General features: G+C 46.0%; 1 protein-coding gene across 1 annotated transcript; it reads right to left on the bottom strand.

Moving 5' to 3' along the window:
* Positions 1-8,570: 8,570 nt before the first annotated feature.
* AMBP (alpha-1-microglobulin/bikunin precursor) lies at positions 8,571-14,340 on the bottom strand. Its single transcript, XM_073556062.1, has 10 exons — positions 14,178-14,340; positions 13,866-14,008; positions 13,590-13,666; positions 13,403-13,516; positions 13,096-13,197; positions 11,832-11,869; positions 10,475-10,550; positions 9,620-9,787; positions 9,161-9,334; positions 8,571-9,049 (listed from the first exon to the last, which is right to left on the bottom strand). Exons 1-10 carry the CDS (start codon positions 14,289-14,291, stop codon positions 9,018-9,020), a joined length of 1,038 nt encoding a protein of 345 aa, XP_073412163.1. The 5' UTR covers positions 14,292-14,340; the 3' UTR covers positions 8,571-9,017.
* Between the last annotated feature and the right edge of the window lie 8,246 nt (positions 14,341-22,586).

Here is a 22,586-nt window from a genome sequence, read left to right as displayed (position 1 = left end):
AACCACTTTACGATTCAGTGACATCTTGCAGTTTCTGTAAGGCTAAGTTCACACGTAGCGGAACTCTCGCGGAAATTACCGCAAGAGTTCCGGAATTCCATTCTGCGGGAAAATCGCATTTTAAATTCCCACGATTTTCCCGCTGAAAAACTAACTAGCGTTTTCCAAGCAATCTGTAGCATCGCTTGGAGAACAGATTGGCAGGTTGGTCACACTCGTCAAACATAGTGTTTGACAAGTGTGACCAACTTTTTACTACTGAGGCCGCCTATGCAGCATCAGTAGTAAAAGATAAAATGTAAAAAATAATAAAAAAAATAAAAAATGGTGTTATTCTTACCTTCCGGCGTCCCGCGCAGCCTTCCCGCCTCTCTCCACGCTCCCGTTCCCAGTAATCCTTTGCGAAAATGCCCGCGATGACGTCCGTTCTCGCGGGATCGCGGCGTCTCGCGGTTATTCGCAATGACGTCGCGCGAATGACCGCGAGATTTCGCGATCCCGCGAGAACGGATTCCGCCGCGGTAAAAACCGCAGCATTAGCACAGCATTGCAGAATCCCATAGGAATGCATGGGATGCTTATTTTTCGCGCTTTCGCGGCAAAATCACGTGGTTAAAACCGCCGCGGAAACGCAAAAAAAAGCCACGTGTGAACTCAGCCTAAGGGTCGGTACTTCCTGTAATCCCTTTCAAAAACCAAAGATGTGTGTCTATCGTACTGACACCTCATAAGCTAAGATTTTCACTCTGGAGATCTCCTTGCGGTTACCTCCAGTTGAGACAAGATGCTCGAGTTTCCTCCTCAGACCCTGATATAGGCGGTACCTGCTCAGACTCCTGAGGCTCGAAAGCTGGCGGAAGAATCTCACCACCCTTTTCTTGAACATCTCCCACCACTCTTACTACTAAAACGATCCAGTAAGGGTACCTGGCTCTGAAGAAAATCCTCAAAGGACTGTGTTATCTCTGCTTCTTCCAAGAAAGATGAATTGAGCCTCTAAAAGCCTCTTCCCATCCAGAGGATCTCTGTAACATTCAGAGAAAACAAAATTAAACAGTGGTCGGAGAACTCCACCTCAACAACAGACACTGCTGAAGAAACAGCTTCCTCCTTTAAATAAAACCTATCTATTCTGGACCTACAGTTGCCTCTATGATAAGTGAACCCCTCGTGGCCTGGGGTGTGCTGAATGTGGACATCCACCAGGCGAGCCTCACTAGCTATACTATTAAGGGCGACGCTATCATAAGTCAGCTTGTCTCTGGAGCCGCCTCTATCTCGGTGCCTCGTGACAGTATTGAAGTCTCCTCCAAAGACAACCTGTCGACTTGTAAAAAGGTAGAGCTTGATCCTCCTAAAGAGACACTTCCGGTCCCACTTAGATTGGGGACCATAGATGTTAATGAGCCTGAACTCTTGTCCCTTCATGAGGACATCTAAGATCAGGCACCTCCCCGTTTCTAATTCAATAACCTGTCGGCATTCCGCCGGTGAGGTAAAAAGGACCACCACTCTGCTATACGGCTCAGCTGCAAGAGACCAATAAGAGGGCCCAAGTCTCCACTCACTCTTAGCTTTAAACACCATGTTTGGCAGCCTGGTCTCTTGCAAAAAAAAAATGTCAGCTTCAGCAAGGCTGAGAAAATCAAAGGCCGCAAATCTCGCTGTATTTGAATTTATGCTGGAAACATTAATGGACGCCAGGGTCAACGGAGTGGGTACCGCCATTATTGGTGATTGAGTTAGATGGCTTTCTTCTTCCCACTTCCCTTATCCTCTGCCTCAGAGAAGGAATCCTTCCCCCTCTTTAATGACACGGAGGTGTCCATTCCCACGTGTTTTTTTCTTTTTATCGTCCTCGTCTCTGGACTCTGGGCCAGTCCCTCCCTCCAAGGACCTTACCTTCCCAGAAGAAGAAGACTCGGTACCCCTGTAAGCCCACCCGAAGCCGGAACCTCACCCTCAGCTTCCTCCTCAGAGGAAGAGATGTTCTCAAGGGCTTGGAACCGGTTAAAAAGAACAACCAGAGGGGAGTTCCTTCATTAGGTACCTTGGTCAGAGCGGGAGAAGATGTTTTATCTCCCTTCTTTCTCTTCTTTTTGGTGCAGACCTTACGCTAGCCACTGAATATTATCCTCCTCCATACTTTCATAATGGGAAGATTCGGAGGCAGTGGCGCTTTCCTCCCTGTGAATCCTCCTGAACTCCTCATCCAACTCATCATCCCTCGGGGCCTCAGCAGCAAGACTGGCATCCAGGACAAGGGGCCACCTCAGTAGCCCGAGACTCGCCCAGCTTCCTCTCCTGTCTGCGCCTGTCTAGACGCCTTAGCTGGTCAGGTGTCTTTTTATTGCTTTTCCTCCTTGGCCCCTCAGTTCCTTTACTCCTGCTAGTCCCTTCTCCAGCAGAATCAGCCTCACGGCTTTCTCCCACCGGGGTCACAACCGCATTAGCGAAGGAGCGAGGACAATGGCTGAATGGGTGACCTAAGTCATCACACAGGGGGCACCTAATCTCCATGCAAGATGCAGCAAGATGGCCGATATCCCCTCACAATGCACATTTCTGCACAGTGCACTTTGCACTGAAGTGTGTGGGGTCGCCGCACCTGTGACAGAGCTTAGGTTGCCCCTGGTAGAAGACCTGGATACGATCCCTACCCAGGAAGGCAGATGATGGAATGTGGGCAACCATACCACCTGAACGCTTAAGTTTTACCATAAACGTCCAGGTCCCTGACCAGATACCAAACTCATCACGGTTTTTCTTCAGCATCTCTACCACCTCTCCATATCAGCCAAGACACGTCATGATGTCATAACAAGAAAGCGACTCGTTACAAGTCATCACGGTCACTTTCTTGACTTGATTTTAGCGAGACACCGCCTGGATGGCAAAGTCTTGCCAACTCATAATTCGACCCGAAGAGCTCAAGCCCCTCTGTCCGAACAAAGCTGACATCAAACTCAGGTGTGGAATAGGGATATATCAAGGCATAGATGTCAATTGCCTTGAAGCCCATCCTCAGCAGGAGCTCCACAACCTTAGACCTTGGAGGACACGCATCACTGTCCCTCCACCGAAGACGGACCACATTCCTACGCACACTACCCGGCCCGGCTGTCAGGAGGGACCACAATGCATCCCCCCCCTTTTTTGCTCTCGGAAGGCCTCACGGCCATTCCTCTATCCAGAAGGATAGACCAACCTCTCGACCCTCTACCATTAATGATCTCTCCCGCTCCTTTAGAGCCTCCAGGAGTCGCCGCTGCAGCCTGCCGTCCACAGAGCACGGAGACCAGGAGAACGCCCTACTTCCCCCGGAGGTGACAGTGGCATAACTCTAGATAGGTTCTGCCACCATCAGGGGGGCAACCGGACCAGTGACCACATCAGTACCAACAGTATCACTATTACCCACCTCCATAACCCCCTCACCCTCCACCAAACCAGCAACCACACAACTAGACAAATAATTTTCCTCATCCACACCTCCCACCACATTCACTCCTGCTGGACCAGTGACAACAGGGGGGACATTTTGACCTCAACATCATCAGACACGAGGGGCTCAGTCTCCTCCACAGAACTGGAGGTGACCTCTCCCCTGGACTTACGTGTGCCCTCCACATCATCAGTTGATGTTTTCCGTTGCTTTACTGTTGATACCAGGCGCTGCTGATCCTTTATATCAGGATTTTGCTGACCAGCGGCGCCAACACAGAATAGGACTTTTGGAGGATCGGAACACCCAGCCCCAACAACTCCTTCACACTGCCGCCGCTTCTCAACTAAGAAGCGGCAAACTAAGTGATCAGTGGCAATAGTATTCAGAGGCGCCGAAGCTACAGGAGCTGCCTCCGACACTGGGCCGCTCCCCCCTCCCACTGAGGAGCGCACCACAGCATCGTGGCCTTTTCGTTCGCCCGACGCCGGGCCGCCCTCACTGTCCAGCCTCTCGGCTGATGCACCTCCTGCTACATCCCTGCTTCTACCGAGAAGGAGCTCTGCGCCTCACTACCATGCTCTGTAGTCTCCCCACATCTTTGCACCAGATCCACAGCAGAACCCGGGCTGGGCTGGGCAACGGGGCTTATACAGCGAGCTGACCCTGCAGCTGACTCATGGGGTACAGGGTGGGGGGGCATATACGTAGCTTACGATTCCTGTAGCTTTGGATTGGTGGTTTTCTTTGTCTTTTTCTTCTGGCACCCAGTTGCCTTCTCTGGTAAATCGTCACCAAGATAAAGGTTTTGAAGGCACACCGGGGACTCCAGGAGCTTGATCTCCGCCATTAGAGCCCTTCCCTGGCCACTATTGTCACTGTCCTCCCCAGAGCCAGCAGAACTGTGACCAGATGTCAATGCTGCCTGTCTTGCAGGGAGCTCGCTGCAATGTGGCCCGCGGGTGACTTTGCAGGCTGCCAGGTGGGGTTTTCTGCTGGTCTTCATCCTCATCATCATCCACCTGCCTTTCAGGCTGCAGCCCCATCTGCCTTTGCTCTCTGTTATCAGCCATTTCTCTAAATCTGTCTTCATTTATTAGTTTTTCCTTGAAGGGACCACTCTTCTCTATTATGAAGGCTTTCCTCACCTCCAGCTCATTAATTTCAAGCTTTAGTTTCTTTATCTCCACCTGGAGCTGATTCATCCTCGACTTTGAGGCACCTACAGCTTTAGCGCTTGTGTAGCGCAGCTCCTCCCGGAGCCTCTTGATGGTCTTACTCGCCTCTTCATACTCACGGAGGTGGCTCATGACCTGGGAGGCATAGGTGGACACAGACTCCTTTGGTTCCTGCAGCCCCCAACCTTCCTCAGTGAGGTCGGCCTCACCTCGGTGAGCACTCAGCTTTCCTCCAGAAGGACCGCCATCTTGCATGCTGCTAGCAGGGGTCTCCTCCATGCTGGAAGCCTTGCGGCTTCTCTGGGTCTCTGCAGACTTGTTGGGAGTAGGAGCCACATTGCTGCGACTCCTGGTGGAGCATCTCACTCCCCGAGTCCTCTGATGTGCAGGCCGGCTGCTGGTTTCTTCTGCCCCCCGCCGGCCTGGACCGGGAAACAGAAGCCTGGGACTTGGTTCCTTCACTCATAAGAGGAAGCCCACTCCCACCCTGGGTAAGAGAGAGAGCAGGTCCCTGAGTGGAGAGGTGTTGGTTCTCTGGAGCTCAGGAGCACACAGCAGGATTAGCAGTGAACACACCCTCAATTAAAACAGTGAGCAACAGCAGAACAGAACTGCACTCACTATTCTGCTGGTGCAGTCACTGTGTACATACATTACTGATCCTGAGTTACATCCTGTATTATACCCCAGAGCTGCACTCACTATTCTGCTGGTGCAATCACTGTGTACATACAGTTAGGTCCATATATATTTGGACAGAGACAACATCTTTCTAATTTTGGTTCTAGACATTACCACAATGAATTTTAAACAAAATAATTCAGATGCAGTTGAAGTTCAGACTTTCAGCTTTCATTTGAGGGTATCCACATTAAAATTGGATGAAGGGTTTAGGAGTTTCAGCTCCTTAACATGTGCCACCCTGTTTTTAAAGGGACCAAACGTAATTGGACAATTGACTCCAAGGCTATTTCATGCACAGGTGTGGGCAATCCCTTCATTATGTCATTCTCAATTAAGCAGATAAAAGGCCTGGCGTTGATTTGAGGTGTGGTGGTTGCATTTGGAAGGTTTTGCTGTGAAGGAAACATGCGGTCAAAGGAGCTCTCCATGCAGGTGAAACAAGCCATCCTTAAGCTGCAAAAGACAGAAAAACCCATCCGAGAAATTTCTACAACATTAGGAGTGGAAAAATCTACAGTTTGGTACATCATGAAAAAGAAAGAAAGCACTGGTGAACTCATCAATGCAAAAAGACCTGGGCGCCCACAGAAGACAACAGTGGTGGATGATTGCAGAATAATCTCCATGGTGAAGCGAAACCCCTTCACAACAGCCAACCAAGTGAACAACACTCTCCAGGAGGTAGGCGTATCAATATCCAAATCTACCATAAAGAGAAGACTGCATGAAAGTAAATATAGAGGGTTCATTGCACGGTGCAAGCCACTCATAAGCATCAAGAATCAAAAGGCTAGACTGGACTTTGCTAAAAAACATCTAAAAAAGCCAGCACAGTTCTGGAAGAATATTATTTGAACAGATGAAACCAAGATCAACCTCTACCATAATGATAGAAAGAGAAAAGTATGGCGAAGGCGTGGTACAGCTCATGATCCAAAGCATACCACATCATCTGTAAAGCACGGCGGAGGCAGTGTGATGACTTGGGCATGCATGGCTGCCAGTGGCACTGGGTCACTAGTGTTTATTGATGATGTGACACGGGACAGAAGCAGCCGAATAAATTCTAAGGTATTCAGAGCCATACTGTGCTCAGATCGAGCCAAATGCAGCCAAACTGATTGATCGTCGTTCCATACTACAGATGGACAATGACGCAAACATAAAGCCAAAGCAACCCAGGAGTTTATTAAAGCAAAGAAGTGGAATATTCTTATATGGCCACGTCAGTCGCCTGATCTCAACCCAATTGAGCATGCATTTCACTTGTTAAAGACTAAACTTCAGACAGAAAGGCCCACAAACAAACAGCAACTGAAAACCACCGCAGTGAAGGCCTGGCAGAGCATCAAAAAGGAGGAAACACAGCGTCTGGTGATGTCCATGAGTTCAAGACTTCAGGCAGTCATTGCCAACAAAGGGTTTTCAACCAAGTACTAGAAATGAACATTTTATTTACAATTATTTAATCTGTCCATATACTTTTGGTCCCTTTAAAAACAGGGTGGCACATGTTAAGGAGCTGAAACTCCTAAACCCTTCATCCAATTTTAATGTGGATACCCTCAAATGAAAGCTGAAAGTCTGAACTTCAACGGAATCTGGATTGTTTTGTTTAAAATTCATTGCGGTAATGTCTAGAACCAAAATTAGAAAAATGTTGTCTCTGTCCAAATATATATGGACCTAACTGTACATTACATTACTGATCCTGAGTTACATCATGTATTATACTCCAGGGCTGCGCTCACTATTTTGCTGGTGCAGTCACTGTGTACATACATTACATTACTGATCCGGTACAGATCCCAAAGACAAGACTTTGGTAACCCCCACAGTGGTGGATATAATTGCACTTCCGTGCTGCGCTCAGCATCTCCGGCAGTGCCTGTGAAGTATAGTCATAGGGACACGTCATGTAAGAGATGACGAGGTGCCATCCAAGTAACTCCCCACCCCCTTCTGTCACGGCTTCTTAAAGCAACAAATCATTTTGCCTTACTGGTAGGGATGGGGTTAAAGGCCCAGCCCTACCACACAATTCTGTCCTCTCCCCCTTTTTACCAACTTTTCAAAGACTTCATTCACCTTGTGCAGCCACACAGAAAATGCAGGGATGGATTGATGCCTGTATAGAGTAGGCCCAGCTTGGATGGAGGAGGTGGGGGTATTTGATGTTGTAATCTCCCCTCCCCCAATAGGCTTTTTAGAGAGCTTTATAACTCCAGATAAAGAGCTGAGGTTTGGACCATTGACATTGTAGCCAAGGACTCTCTATTGGAGGTGGCTAACCAGTGAATGCAATTGTATGTGCGGCTGTTATTTTGCAGTTATTGACCAATTCAGAGACCAGGGGTCTATAGGCATTTATAGTTGCAGGTTAGTGACCGGCAAACTGAAGGGTTAGGGCCAATATGAAGGTATATTAAGGAGGGTTTGTTAAAGGGGTTTGTTTGCACTCATAATTGTAAAAGCAGGGATTTTCAGTAGCATATAGCATTTCCGGAGATGAGTGTGCTGAGCTTGTGGGGGGGGCAGTGATGATAGTGAGGTCAGGGCTGTGAGTATAAGGCTATATTACGTTCCCACTATGAGCTTTTGGTGAGTTTTTGATGTTGCAGAATTTCTGCTCCTGTTATTTAAATGATGTAATTTGCGTCTTTCATTGCGTTTTTTAACATGCGTTTTTATTGTGTTTTTGGTGCTGCAGGTTTTGTCTCTGGTGTGTCATTCATTATTGATATACCACCGTACATAGGTGCGGATTACATGCGTTTTTTTTTACCTGTGGACTATCCGCATCTAATGTAATTCTATGGCAAAAATCTACACATAAAACTCAGCATTTCTGCAAGAGAAATTGACACGCTGCCGATTTGAAAAACACATCACAGGTCAGTTTATGCAGCGTATATAAGAAGCACAGAGAGCATGAGATTTCTGTAAAACCCATCCACTTTGCTGGAACTGTAAGATTCTGCGTTTTTGACTCGGGGAAAACACGCAGCGTCAAAAACATGACAAAAGCTCATCATGGGAAAGGAATGTAGCCTTAGTGAAATAGTGGGGCAGGTGGACCTGAAAGCTCATGGGTTAATCAGCCCCAGGGCATACTACTTCAGGAATGTACAGTGGATGTAGCTGTTAAAAGGTGACTGGAATGATAGCTGAGAAATAAATGTGTATGTATTCGGTTGCCAATAATAATAACTGGAAATAGAATATTAATTATCCGGTCCATTTAGATTTTCACACCAGCAGGACTCGCTTAGTTATTTATTCATTCGTAGACAGAATACACTAAATATATTGTAAAAAAAAAGTTTTGAAAAAGTTTTCCGGAAGTTTGGAAGTTATGATTGCTAATGTGATTGTTTGTCTTTTGCTGCTTTCTGGTGGCCATAGTTTAGTATTACAACACTGTCAAAGGGACCTGGACTGAATGGCCCAGCCTGGAGTTGGATGAGTTTAATAAAGTAGTTAACATTTGCCACTTTCTCCTTCCCGTTCAACAATTTTTATAACACTTTCTGAGCAATCAAAAAAAATATTTTGTCTGTAATGTTGAAGACTTTATAGACAATTATATTAAAGTTATAACAGAGGATGAGCAGATCTCGCCACCTCCTGCTCCAATTAGATCATATTTATACATAGCGATCTGTAGATTAACTCAGTTACATCGAACGATACAATAGCAGAAACTCCTCTCAATTGCCGATATCTAGAAATTCTTCTTCATCTGAAAGGTAGAAATACAAAGAAAAATAGATTTTGAGTTCAGCCCCGACATCTTCTGGGTGAATGTCAGTAATTGATGATTTAGTAGATACAACTTCTCCCCCATACTTACCATTTGTAGGTACCCCACAATACTCCTTGCACTCCTTCTCCGTGTAGAAGTGATTACCGTTTCCTTGACAGCCGCCATATTCGAAGGTCACGCACTTTCCTTCAGTGGCATCGAATGCCCAGCGGGACTGAACACGTTGGCAGGGGCCTTTGACAATTGGTAAGCGGCAGGCAGCTAGAAGAAAGAAGATCAGTGGATGTAAGGGGAAATATGACCTCTGGTGGGACCATTACTGGTTGAAAAAGATGTCAGTGGAGCTCTCCCTAGCTCAGCTCAATCCAGATTGTGAGTGTAGTGAGTCAACCGGATTGTAAGGGAAGGAAGGGCATTGCTATTAGTGGCGGGGGCAACAAGACCTTAGATGGTTTCAGGGTCACATTGGACAGAACTCCTTGTTTCATGGTGGGCTACAATATTTGTATGCCCATCAATCATGGTATCCCCCCATAAAGTGCTCACCTTCTGTTCTGCAGGTCTGGAGGCAATAGCGCTCCGTATCAAAGTTGTTGAGATTTCCAAGGCATCCGCCATATTGGAATATCTCACAGGCCATGGAAGAAGAGTTGTAGAAATGGCGCTTTACGGATCCCAGACATGGACCAGCAGCCGGGGCCAAATGGCAGGAGCCTGGGGGGGACGAGAACAGGTACATCCGTCACCATCTGGGCACATCTTCTAGAAGAGAGATGCGCAGGACTGGGCTGCAAAAGTATCACTGATGATTTTTCATATCGTTTATCTTTGCCTGCTGTCATTGAATGGAAACATTTTAAAATCTGACATTGAAGGCGGTCACCAAGCTGGAGATTGTTACAATATATCAAAGTCTACTACTCTAGGATAACAGCGGTATATTGCTGCAGTGCTTAGCAAAGAAATACAATGTAGCAAAACAGCTTCACAATAAATGGAGACCAGCTAAAATATTTGCAGGACCCTGGTCCAGTCTCCTCTTTGCCTGTGGCAGCCGGAGCAGGGCACTGCGAGCCTTCTCATTGGGCATCCTGGGCGCCTCCTGCAGCAATTGTGGGAGCACTGTAATCGCATGACGCCCCCTGGATGTCAAATGAGGAAACTCGCTCTGCCCTGCTCCGGCTGCCACAGGATCAAAGTGGAATAATGTGAGACTTATTGATGATCTCCGATGAGAATTTTTACAGTATCTGTGTAACCAAACGTCATCTTCTGGATGTTCACATTCTTTCGTTCACTGACAGCATGCATGGTTTTTAGTAAATAATTGAACAACTAAGATTATTATAAAGCTAATGAAGTAAAAGCTTAATATCTCTGTAATGATGGAGATACACTCACCCGCCCTGTTATTTATAAATGGGGTGTCCGCTCCTGAGCCCTCCTCCTCCTCAGCAGCCACTGCTCTCTGAGATCTCTGAAAAGTAAGATCCAGGTCAGTGATAACCATAGCAGAGGTCCCAAGTGTCGGCCATTATAACATGCAAACATTTAGGAGGGGTGGGCACTGATGGGCATTTGCCCAATCCCTTTTGGAAGCCATAAACTATTGGGACCTATAGAGAGTAAATAGAATGGAGGTTAGAGATCAGCAGCACCAGAAATGTCCGCCTGGTCTGGCGCTGAACAGAAATCTTGATGAAATGCTGCTGGAGCATTAAGACTAAGGAGGCAGTGTCATTCAAGATCTCTGCTGGCTGAAAGCGAATGGAAAAATGGCTTGTTTTCCTCTATCAGGGATGTGTCCCTATCACTCTGCTGCGAGGATTGTTGCAGCTCTCCATTGTGTGTGCAGAACATAATCAGGATGGGTTTTCAGCATCTGGATGTGAACAAGAATGTTCACATTCACTGACAGCAAGCAGAAACTTTGAAATTAGACTAATAAACCATAAATCTTTGTCATGTTACCTTAGTTACCTTAGGGGTACTTCACACTAAGCGAGATCGTTAATGCTTAGTGTGAAGTACCGTTAAATCGCTTAGTTACCCGCTGTTTATCTTGGATACCAGCTCCCAGTGCGAGCACGCTGGTATCCAAGGTACACAGCGGGTAACTAAGGGATGCGCGCGCTTAGTTATCCACTATTTACCCTGGTTACCAGCATCCTTGCTGGTCCTGATCGCTGGTGAGTCTGCCTGTTTGAGAGCTCACCAGCGATCATGTAGCGACGCACCAGCGATCTTGACCAATTCGTATGGTTGTCGGGATCGCTGGTGCGTCGTTTAGTGTAACGGGACCCATAAGGGGGTTTTACACTAAGCGATATCGCTAGCAATATCGCTAAAACGTCACTGGTTTTGTGACGTTATAGCGATATTGCTAGCGATATCGCTACGTGTGATACTTACCAGCGACCGGCTCCCCCGCTGTCCATCGCTGATCGCGCGAGAATGTCCGGCTCCATTTCTCGTCGGGCGCTTCCTGCTGAGACTTCCTGCTGTGACGTCCAGCGACGCGTGGAGGCGGGCGGGAGGACGCAGGATCGCTGTGTGTGAATGGTAAGTATCGTGCGCTGCGTCGCTGCTGCATCGCTGTGAGATCTTTCTGTATGAAAGCTCACTAGCGATCATTTAGCGATGCACCAGCGATCCTGACCGGGTCGGATCGCTGGTTGGATCGCTGGTGCATCGCTAAATGTAAAAGGGCCTTTAGTTTTGCTATAACAGGCCATGATTTTTTTGTAACGGCTCTTACCCTGTGTGTCACCTCGATATCCCCTGGGGTACATTCTCCTGTTCAGGAAGACAAAATAAGCATTTAATAATTTTTCCCTTTTTTTACGGTCTCCATTTATCTGCCATGTTGGGAAAAAATCTATTAATTTTGTCTGGTAATTACTGTAGACTGTCTATAATAGAACAGAGGGGGCCCCCTGCTGGTGCACTCTGGTATAGCCCACCATTTTGGCACAGAAAGTTCTGAGGCCTCTTAACTCCTCTGATTATTACTTGTATAACCCTCACTCACCTCTTATTGTTTGCTAATATTGTGATAGTCAAAAAGTCATTCAGGGCATAGCATTATGCTGAGATTAATCGTCCTCTTCTCATGGGCCTGAATAATTATTGGAATCTATTGCTTTCTATTATCAGTCATTTCAAGCTGGGTAGGTGCTTTACTATAGAGCAGATGACTTATGTTGTTCCCTGTTATTAGTCAGGACACGTCCTCATATAAAAGTCTAGATCACATCCTTGCAGTGCTAAGAACCACCAGAGACCCAATTACATTGCTACACTTTAGAGCTAGCGGCTCCGTAAATTTCAAGTAGATTTTGCACACTTTTTTTGCACTTTTTTATTGTTGTTTTATTTCATAAATACGAAATTTGCCAACTTTCCAAATAATATTCATGAAAAATGTCTTATTTTGTTACTGTAGAGACTGTGTGCCTCCACATAGCTGGCTGTACTGCTGCTTCTGAGTAGATCTGCCAACACAAGGGCTCTGGCCTTATCAGCACTATATCTCCTCCTCCCTTCCCTAATCCAGTGTTGTAGATTGCAACAGGGAGGGAAAGACAGAGAGTGGAGGGAGCAAATCCCAATATTCGAGGAGGAGAGCTGATCACACATGCGCATCACAGGGAGAGCACACATCATTCTGCAAGGAAAGGGTGTGCATTCTACAGAGCACCTACAACAGAGGAGGAGAGAGGGGAAAGCAATATGTACATACTAATGTCTGTCAGAACTAGGGAGAAATTGGTCCAGGAATGAAGCTGTGCTGATACTTGAGCATAGTCCTTCTATCCAGCCTACATTACAAGGAGGGAGATGCCAAAGGAGAAAATCCTAATCTCGGGGGCGACCTGTAAACTACTTTACAGGAGACCTCAAAATAAATGTAGGAATGGGGACGGCAAACTAACTAACTAAGGCTCATAGCCACTACTAATCGCTCTGCTTTCCTTGTGAAGGATCCTAGATTTATGGGACAGTAATGATGCGATAATTACCTTTATTCTCAAGGACGAAAATGGAATCCTCTGCAATTCCTTGTTCCATAGCAAATTGCTTAAAGTCTTCAATGAGGCTCTGCCTGAGCTCTGGGGTTCGCCCTGTCCTCGGAGAGAAAAGTGACTGTTATCTTCAAACATTGAGGTGCTCCTAAAAACCTTATGTGCATAGGTGGTAGGTGTCTGATCACTGAGGGTCCCACCGATCACGACCATTGCACCGTGTAGCAGTTCGGCCGGAGGTCTTCTTTATATGACAGGTTGGGTGTACTTTGCGGCATTTCACACCATCTTCCTGTGCACTCACCATACAGATTGACTGTCGTGGTGGTCTCCCCTTTCCTGGTCTTCCTCATCAACATAGTCGCGTATTCATTGTAGTTGGTAAAAACGATGTAATTTACGACTTCGGCACCATATTCTATAGGGAGGACACGGGCTGTTATAGCAATGGTCACAGCAGGCCGCATAAGGAAATTTATAGGTAAACTTACTGTCATTGAAAAACTTAAATTTCCCTGGGACGTTGGTCTTCTGATAGGTAGCGGAAATTTGTTTGCAGGTTCCACGTCTATTAAGAAATATTTATATGTGCTTTAAGGTTGCTGTATTCTAAGTTCGCCACTAGAGGGCTATAAAAGGATTAAGCAGTTGTAGCAATTGCAGATGGCACCAATGCAAAATCCGCAACCCCCCCTCCTCCATTCGCCTCTCATGGCAAATATTCAGGATCCCTTTTAGCACCTCATAGCTGCCATATACTAATGTACCTCATCCTGGTGCTGAGAGTCTGGATCTCCTTGTCCGTCTCGCCTTCACTCAACTCCATTGTCCCCATGTCATATTTGCCCTTGTACTTTTTAAGCCATGTACACGTGGAACCGATGGCAACATCATACCACTTACCAAAAATCTAAAAGCAGCGAGAGGAAAATGTTGTTAAAAAGAAATATTTGCACATTTTTGCCACGTTCACAAAACAGTGTATTAGGTTTACCAGGGCCACAACTGGCAAAGTCAATGGAGGCAAATGCTGATTGTCCAGAAAACCTCAAGATAATTAATAGTTTAGAGATTCTTACCCCATTCACATCGAAATTCTCCTGAGTTGGGATGAAGTCTTCTGTCTGTACAGGGCTCCCGGTCACTAAGGCCAGGATAACTGGCAGGAGACACAGGCAAATCTTCATGTCCATGGTCCGCTCACTGCTGCCTCTGTCAGCTCCTAACTGGGTAATGATAAGAAATGACCTGGGAGATGGACTCAGGGTTTCATCACAAAAGCTGACCAATGGCAAAAAAGGTCTATTGATCTGAACTTCAAATAAAGGCAACACGGCGATCCTTTCCACCCTGCAGGGGCCCCAGTGGGGGCAGCAAATCAATAAAATGTGTCACCTATGAAAGTTAGCGAGTTTAGAAGACCCCTGAACCTAAAGTTATGTGCAGAATATGTCGGGATATGAAAGGCAAGAACAGTGACACTGACACTTGATGTACAGGATAATAATGCTGACATTTGGAGTACAGGATAATGATGCTGACACTTGGGGTACAGGACAATGATGCTGACACTTGGGTACAGGACAATGATGCTGACACTCAGGTGTTATGAATGAGTCACCGAGGAGGAAAAACAAAAACAGGCTAAGCCACAGAAAACCAGAGAGGTTGGTAACTAAGCGGATTGCAGACCCCTGATCCTATCCACACAACTAGCAGTAGCCGTGGAGCCTACCTACGATGATCCTAGACGCCTCGTCACAGCCGGAGAACTAAATAAGCCTAAAGGAAGAAAAGGGGAAATCTAAACTGCCCCAGAACAGACCCCAAAGCAATAGACAGCCCCCAAACATGTATTGTCGGTGAGACAAGATGAAAACACAAACACAGATAGAAAAATAGGCTGAGCAAACGATGGGGCCCACACTAACTAGAGAGGACAGGAAAGGAAAGATGCTGTCTGCAATCACGCATAAAACCCTGCCAAAAAATGTAAAACACTTTCGATAACAAAAACCCTGAAGTCGCTAGACTTCAATTCCCTATATCAGCACTCTGGTATATTCTGAAGACAGAGCAAAAAGAGACCAATCTGATCAGGGACAAAAAGCAAACTGGCATAAACCGAAACATAAGAATGGAAATTCAGCACAGCCCCAGCAGGGGCTGGCTGACCACAAAAACTGAGTAAACCAGACCAAATCTCATGTGAAAAGATAGCAGAGCACACTTAGCTTGAGAAGGCAGGAAGAGAACTGGAAACCAGAACCTCAGGGCAGGAAAAAATCACCAGCACAAAATTAGGGAGTCTGCGGTCTTAAATCCAGTCAGAGACTCCTGATGTCCACTCACAGTCCTCCTCCTCAGGTGGCAGGTCTCTGCCATTTAGATCAGCTTCATTACCTACTGTCACCACTAGAGGGAGCCCAGATGGAGAACTCACAACTCCTCTGTCAACACAGCCAGCTCCACCACCCTCACCAGAAGCCAGAGGTAAACCAGAAAATGAGTTCACAACACTCAGGGTACAGGACAATTATGCTGACACTCGGGGTACAGAATAATGATGCTGACACTTGGGGTACAGGATAATGACATTGAGATTTGGGGTACAGGATAATGACGCTGACACTTAGGGTACAGGATAGTAACATTGAGATTTGGGGTACAGGATATTGACGCTGACACTTGGGATACAGGATAATGACGCTGACACTCGGGGTACAAGATAAAGCTAACACTTGGGGTACAGGATAATGACATTGAGATTTGGGGTACAGGATAATGACGCTGACACTTGGGGTACAGGATAATGACATTGAGATTTGGGGTACAGGATAATGACGCTGACACATAGGGTACAGGATAATAATGCTGACATTTGGAGTACAGGATAATGATGCTGACACTCAGGGTGCAGGATAATCATGCTGACAATTGGGGTACAGGACAATGATGCTGACACTCGGGGTAAAGGACAATTATGCTGACACTCGGGGTACAGAATAATGATGCTGACACTTGGGGTACAGGATAATGACATTGAGATTTGGGGTACAGGATAATGACGCTGACACTTGGGGTACAGGATAATGACATTGAGATTTGGGGTACAGGATAATGACGCTGACACTTGGGATACAGGATAATGACGCTGAAACTCGGGGTACAAGATAAAGCTAACACTTGGGGTACAGGATAATGACATTGAGATGTGGGGCACAGGATAATGACGCTGACACTTGGGGTACAGGATAATGACATTGAGATTTGGGGTACAGGATAATGACACTGACACTTGGGATACAGGATAATGACGCTGAAACTCGGGGTACAAGATAAAGCTGACACTTGGGGTACAGGATAATGACGCTGACACTTGGGGTACAGGATAATGACATTGTGATTTGGGGTACAGGATAATTACGCTGACACTTGGGATACAGGATAATGACGCTGACACTCGGGGTACACGATAAAACTGACACTTGGGGTACAGTCAGTGTACAGGACAATGAGGGTATTTGCACACGGTGTTGAATCTGCTGAGGAATTTTCCCTGCAGTTTTTGCTAAATCCGCAGGTAAAATGACCTGCGTTTTACCTGCGGATTTACTGCAGATTTTGTGCGGTTTTCCCCTGCAGTTTTCCATCTGCGGATTTCTAGAATGGAGCAGCTGGAAAACTGCTGCAAATCCGGACAAAAGAAGTGACATGCTGCAGTTTTCAATCCGCAGCAAATCTGCGGAAAAAGCCGCAGCATGTGCACTGCAGATTTTGATATACCAAAAAGTGGATACAAAGTATCCTGAGCACACCACTCACAAAGAGAGATATATTAAAAATAAAAAATAAATTTTATTAAGTAAATTCATATCATAGATAAATAGACAAACAAAATACAAGTAAGAGGAAGGAATGTATACCCAAGTGAAATACACACAAATACAGGAATAAAGGAATGGATACAGGTAATGGTAAAGTGCAAAAATATATCAGCATATAAGCATATATCCACCTAGACCCATAGTGGTCAGTAAAGTGCAAAGTGCCATATAGAGGAAAAAATCCCCATGCTGGTAATCACATATAACATGAGCACATACCCATTTAATCGCCTGTTCACAGAATTCATGGAGTCCGACGCACGTTTCGCCTTTTTAGCTTTTTCAAGGAAATTGTGTGTGATTTTGATTTACATTGCCTTTAATAGTACTGTACATCACTTACAGTTCTGCTGCAGATCCGCTGGGCCAAATCCGCTGCGGATACGCAGCACAATCCGAACCGTGTGCACATACCGACGCTGACACTCGGGGTAAAGGATAATGACGCTGACACTCGGGGTACAGGATAATGACGCTGACACTCGGGTACAGGATAATGACGCTGTCACTCGGGGTACAGGATAATGATGCTGACACTCGGGGTACAGGATAATGACGCTGACACTCTGTGTACAGGATAATGACGCTGGCACTCGGGGTACAGGATAATGACGCTGACACTCGGGGTACAGGATAATGACGCTGTCACTCGGGGTACGGAATAATGACACTAACACTCTGGGCACAAGAAAATGATGCTGACACTCGAGGAAAGGAATAATGACACTTGGGATACAAGATAAATCTACTGAAACTTGAGGTACTGGATAATGACATTAACACTCGGGGTACAAGATAATGACGCTGATACTCGGGATACGGGACAATGACACTTGTGGTACTGGATAATAATGCTGACGCTCGGGGTACAGGATAAAGCTACTGAAACTCAAGGTACCGAATAATGACACTGACACTCTGGCTACAGGATAATGACGCTGACACTCGGGGTGCGGGATAATGATGCTGACACTCAGGGAACGGGATAATGATGCTGACATTTGGGGTACAGGATAATGACGCTGACACTTAAGGTACAGGATAATAATGCTGACACTTGGGGTCCAGGATAATGATGCTGACACTTGGGGTACAGGACAATGATGCTGACACTCGGGGTACAGGATACTGATGCTGATACTTGGGGTACAGGATAATGAAACTGACACTTGGGGTACAGGATAATGACGCTGACACTTGGGGTACAGGATAATGACGCTGACAGTTGGGGTATAGGACGATGCTGACACTCGGGGTACAGGATACTGATGCTGATACTTGGGGTATGGGACAATGACACTAGGGGTACAGGATAATGCAGTTGACAATCGGGGAGCGGGATAATGACACAGACGCTCGGGGTACGGGATAATGACGCTGACACTAGGTGTATGGGATAATGCCACTGACGCTCAGGGTACGGAATAATGACACTAACACTCGGGGTACAAGATAATGCTGACACTTGTGATACAGGACAATGATGCTGACACTCAGGGTAAAGGACAATGATGCTGACACTTTGGGTACAGGATAATGACGCTGACACTCCGGGGTACAGGATAATAATGCTGACACTCGGGGTATGGGACAATGACATTGGGGTACGGGATAATGCCGCTGACACTCGGGGTACGGGATAATGACGCTGACATTAGGTGTATGGGATAATGACACTGACACTCTGGGTACAAGAAAATTATGCTGACACTCGGGGTACAGGATAATGACACTTGGGGTACTGAATAATAATGCTGACACTCGGGGTATAGGATAATCACGCTGACACTCGGGGTATGGGATAATGATGCTGACACTTTAGTGTGAAAATAAAAATGGCTATTTTGAGTCCATATTGAAATATTCATAATGCATTCAGACCATTACATAGCTGCGTTTCTGGTCAAACATTTAGATAGATAGACAATGCTCACAGTGACACAATCTTGAGAACTGTTAGTTTATTCATTTCACAAACAGTTTTAAGTTTCTATATGTTTGTTGTTTGTTATTATAAAACATTAAGGTTTACTTAACCCCTGTCTGTGATGGTTTTAGCTAAATCCTTGTGGCTTTTATATTCTAAGGGTTTACGGCCCATTGTCTGATGATTCCATGGAATCTCAGTTTCATCTGACCTTGAAAGCTGGTCACTTGAAGGGCTGGGTGAAACTAGAGTTAAGGTACTGTCACACTTAGCGATGTACCAGCGATCCCGACCAGCGATATGACGCGGTCAGGATCGCTGGTACATCGCTAAGTGGTCGCTAGTGAGCTGCCACATAGGCAGATCTCACCAGCGACATCGCTAGGGACGGGGGTCGCTACTTACCTGTCACACCAGGCGATCCTGCGTCCTCCCGCCCGGCTCCACGCGTCGCTCGTCTTCACAGCAGGAAGCGCCGCAGGAAGCAGGTGACGAGAAACAGTCCTGGACGTTCTCGCGCGATCAGCGATAACCAGCGGGGGAGCCGGTCGTAGGTAAGTATCAGACACAGAGATATCGCTAGCAATATCGTTATAACGTCACTAGTTATAGCGATATTGCTAGCGATATCTCTTAGTGTGACATGCCCTTTAGGCTGAATTCACACATAGCGACTCACCAGCGATCCTGACAACAATATCAATGTGTCACGATCGCTGGTGAATCACTATGTGATCGCTGGTGAGCTGTCAAACACACAGCTTCGCCAGCGATCAGCACAGCGACGCCCAGCGTCGCTGTGCACGTTAGTAACCAGCGCGCTGATGCAGGAAGCTGGTAACTAACGTACACATCGGTTATCCAAGGGACGTGCGTCCCTAGATACCCGATGTGTACGTTAGTTAACAGCTCCCTGCATCAGCGCGCTGGTAACTAACGTACACATCGGGTATCTAAGGGATGCACGTCCCTTGGATACCCAATGTGTACATTAGTTACCAGCAGGTCGCTGGTCTCCCGCCTGTCACACACAGCGATGCGTGCTGGCCAGCGGGAGACCAGCGACCAAAAAAAAGTCCTGGCCTTTCCTGCAGCGATCAGCGATACCGGCAGGGTGGCCGGTCGCTGATCGCTGTCACACACAGCGTCCTCGCTGGTGAGATCGCTGTTGTGTCACAAAAATTGTGACTCAGCAGCAATCTCGCTAGCGAGATCGCTATGTGTGACGCGGCCTTTACACATAGTGTAAATTACTATTTAAGATCAGAGAAACATGACTAAGACAGAAGCAAAAACTTGGATACCTGTACGTGTAACAGTGTTGATACCTGCATAATTGGGGATGCCCATGCAGTGTTGTAAGTTTCCCAGGGGGTCTCTTTCTTGGAGTTGCTTCTCTGATATTCCAGACGGATGATGTTTAAAAGCCTCTTGATGATGATGTGAGTATACTGTATGTAGTTAATCTTTATATATACTTAACCTTTGTATCTTAAAATATACAAAAGCGTACGCACTCATACTATTCAATCATACTATTCCTTTAATTTTGTACTTTGAAATAAAATTGCGTTATATCGCAAGTAGTAGCCTTCTTTAAAGCCGTACCCAACCTTAGTGTTAAAAACTTGGCAATACAAACTCGGGGTACAGGATAATGATGCTGACATTCGAGGTACAGGATAATGATGCTGACAATTGGGGTACATGATAAAGCTACTGAAACTCGAGGTACTGGATAATGACACTCGGGGTATGGGATGATGACACGGACTCTCGGAATACAGGATAGCGACATTGACACTTGGGGTGCAATATAATGAAACTGACACTCGGAGTACAGGATAATAACACTGACACTTGGGTTGTTTTGGTACTTGTGTCATCATCTTTCAGAATATTGAATCTTCCTCACATTCTTCATTTCCTCAGTGGACGGTTTGTCAGTGACTTTCTCTCTCTGTCACTTTCACCTTTGAACATTTACTTCTATTTACTCAAAATCATTAACCAGGAAGCAAAAGTTTATCCCAAAGATCAAAAATGAGATGTTCTTGTTGTTTTTCACAAGACTTCACTAATATAATAGAACTATGCTTAGCTAGATACAGTGATAGGATTAGATACACAGCTCAGCAGGCAGTATCACTCAGGATAGGATTAGATACACAGCTCAGCAGACAGTATCACACAGGATAGGATTAGATACACAGCTCAGCAGTCAGTATCACACAGGATAGGATTAGATACACAGCTAAGCAGTCAGTATCACACAGGATAGGATTAGATACACGGCTCAGCAGACAGTGTCACACAGGATAGGATTAGATACACAGCTCAGCAGTCAGTATCACACAGGATAGGATTAGATACAAGGCTCAGCAGGCAGTATCACTCACGATAGGATTAGATACACGGCTCAGCAGACAGTATCACACAGAATAGGATTAAATACATGGCTCAGCAGACAGTATCACACAGGATAGGATTAGATATACAGCTCAGCAGACAGTATCACATTGGATTGAATACACGGCTCAGCAGACAGTATCACACAGGATAGGATTAGATACACAGCTCAGCAGACAGTATCACAGGATAGGATTAGATACACAGCTCAGAAGACAGTATCACATTGGATTGGATACACGGCTCAGCAGACAGTATCACACAGGATAGGATTAGATGCATAGCTCAGCAGACAGTATTACACAGGATAGAATTAGATACACAGCTCAGCAGTCAGTATCACACAGGATAGGATTAGATACACGGCTCAGCAGGCAGTATCACTCACGATAGGATTAGATACACGGCTCAGCAGACAGTGTCACACAGGATAGGATTAGATACACAGCTCAGCAGTCAGTATCACACAGGATAGGATTAGATACAAGGCTCAGCAGGCAGTATCACTCACGATAGGATTAGATACACTGCTCAGCAGACAGTATCACACAGAATAGGATTAAATACATGGCTCAGCAGACAGTATCACACAGGATAGGATTAGATACACAGCTCAGCAGACAGTATCACATTGGATTGGATACACGGCTCAGCAGACAGTATCACACAGGATAGGATTAGATACACAGCACAGCAGACAGTATCACAGGATAGGATTAGATACACAGCTCAGCAGACAGTATCACATTGGATTGGATACACGGCTCAGCAGACAGTATCACACAGGATAGGATTAGATGCATAGCTCAGCAGACAGTATCACACAGGATAGAATTAGATACACAGCTCAGCAGTCAGTATCACACAGGATAGGATTAGATACACGGCTCAGCAGGCAGTATCACTCACGATAGGATTAGATACACGGCTCAGCAGACAGTGTCACACAGGATAGGATTAGATACACAGCTCAGCAGTCAGTATCACACAGGATAGGATTAGATAAACGGATCAGCAGACAGTATCACACAGAATAGGATTAAATACATGGCTCAGCAGACAGTATCACACAGGAAAGGATTAGATACGTAGCTCAGCAGACAATATCACACAGGATAGAATTAGATACACAGCTCAGCAGTCAGTATCACACAGGATGGGATTAGATGCACAGTTCAGCAGGCAGTATCAGACAGGACAGATTCACAGTTGAGCAGACAGTATCACACTCCATGGGCTTGGATACATCATACAGGAGACAATGC

This window comes from Dendrobates tinctorius, unplaced genomic scaffold (assembly GCF_039654945.1).
Source record: "Dendrobates tinctorius isolate UK_male_01 unplaced genomic scaffold, ASM3965494v1 ptg000231l, whole genome shotgun sequence".
Classification (NCBI taxonomy): domain Eukaryota; kingdom Metazoa; phylum Chordata; class Amphibia; order Anura; family Dendrobatidae; genus Dendrobates; species Dendrobates tinctorius.
This window is presented reverse-complemented; position numbering and strand designations above follow the sequence as displayed.

Coding starts and splice junctions, on each gene's coding strand:
- AMBP (XM_073556062.1), bottom strand. CDS start 14,291: ATGGACATGAAGATTTGCCTGTGTCTCCTGCCAGTTATCCTGGCCTTA. Junction 13,517..13,589: donor ATTTAAGTTTTTCAATGACA/GTAAGTTTACCT, acceptor TCCTCCCTATAG/AATATGGTGCCGAAGTCGTA. Junction 10,551..11,831: donor ATATCGAGGTGACACACAGG/GTAAGAGCCGTT, acceptor CTTACTTTTCAG/AGATCTCAGAGAGCAGTGGC.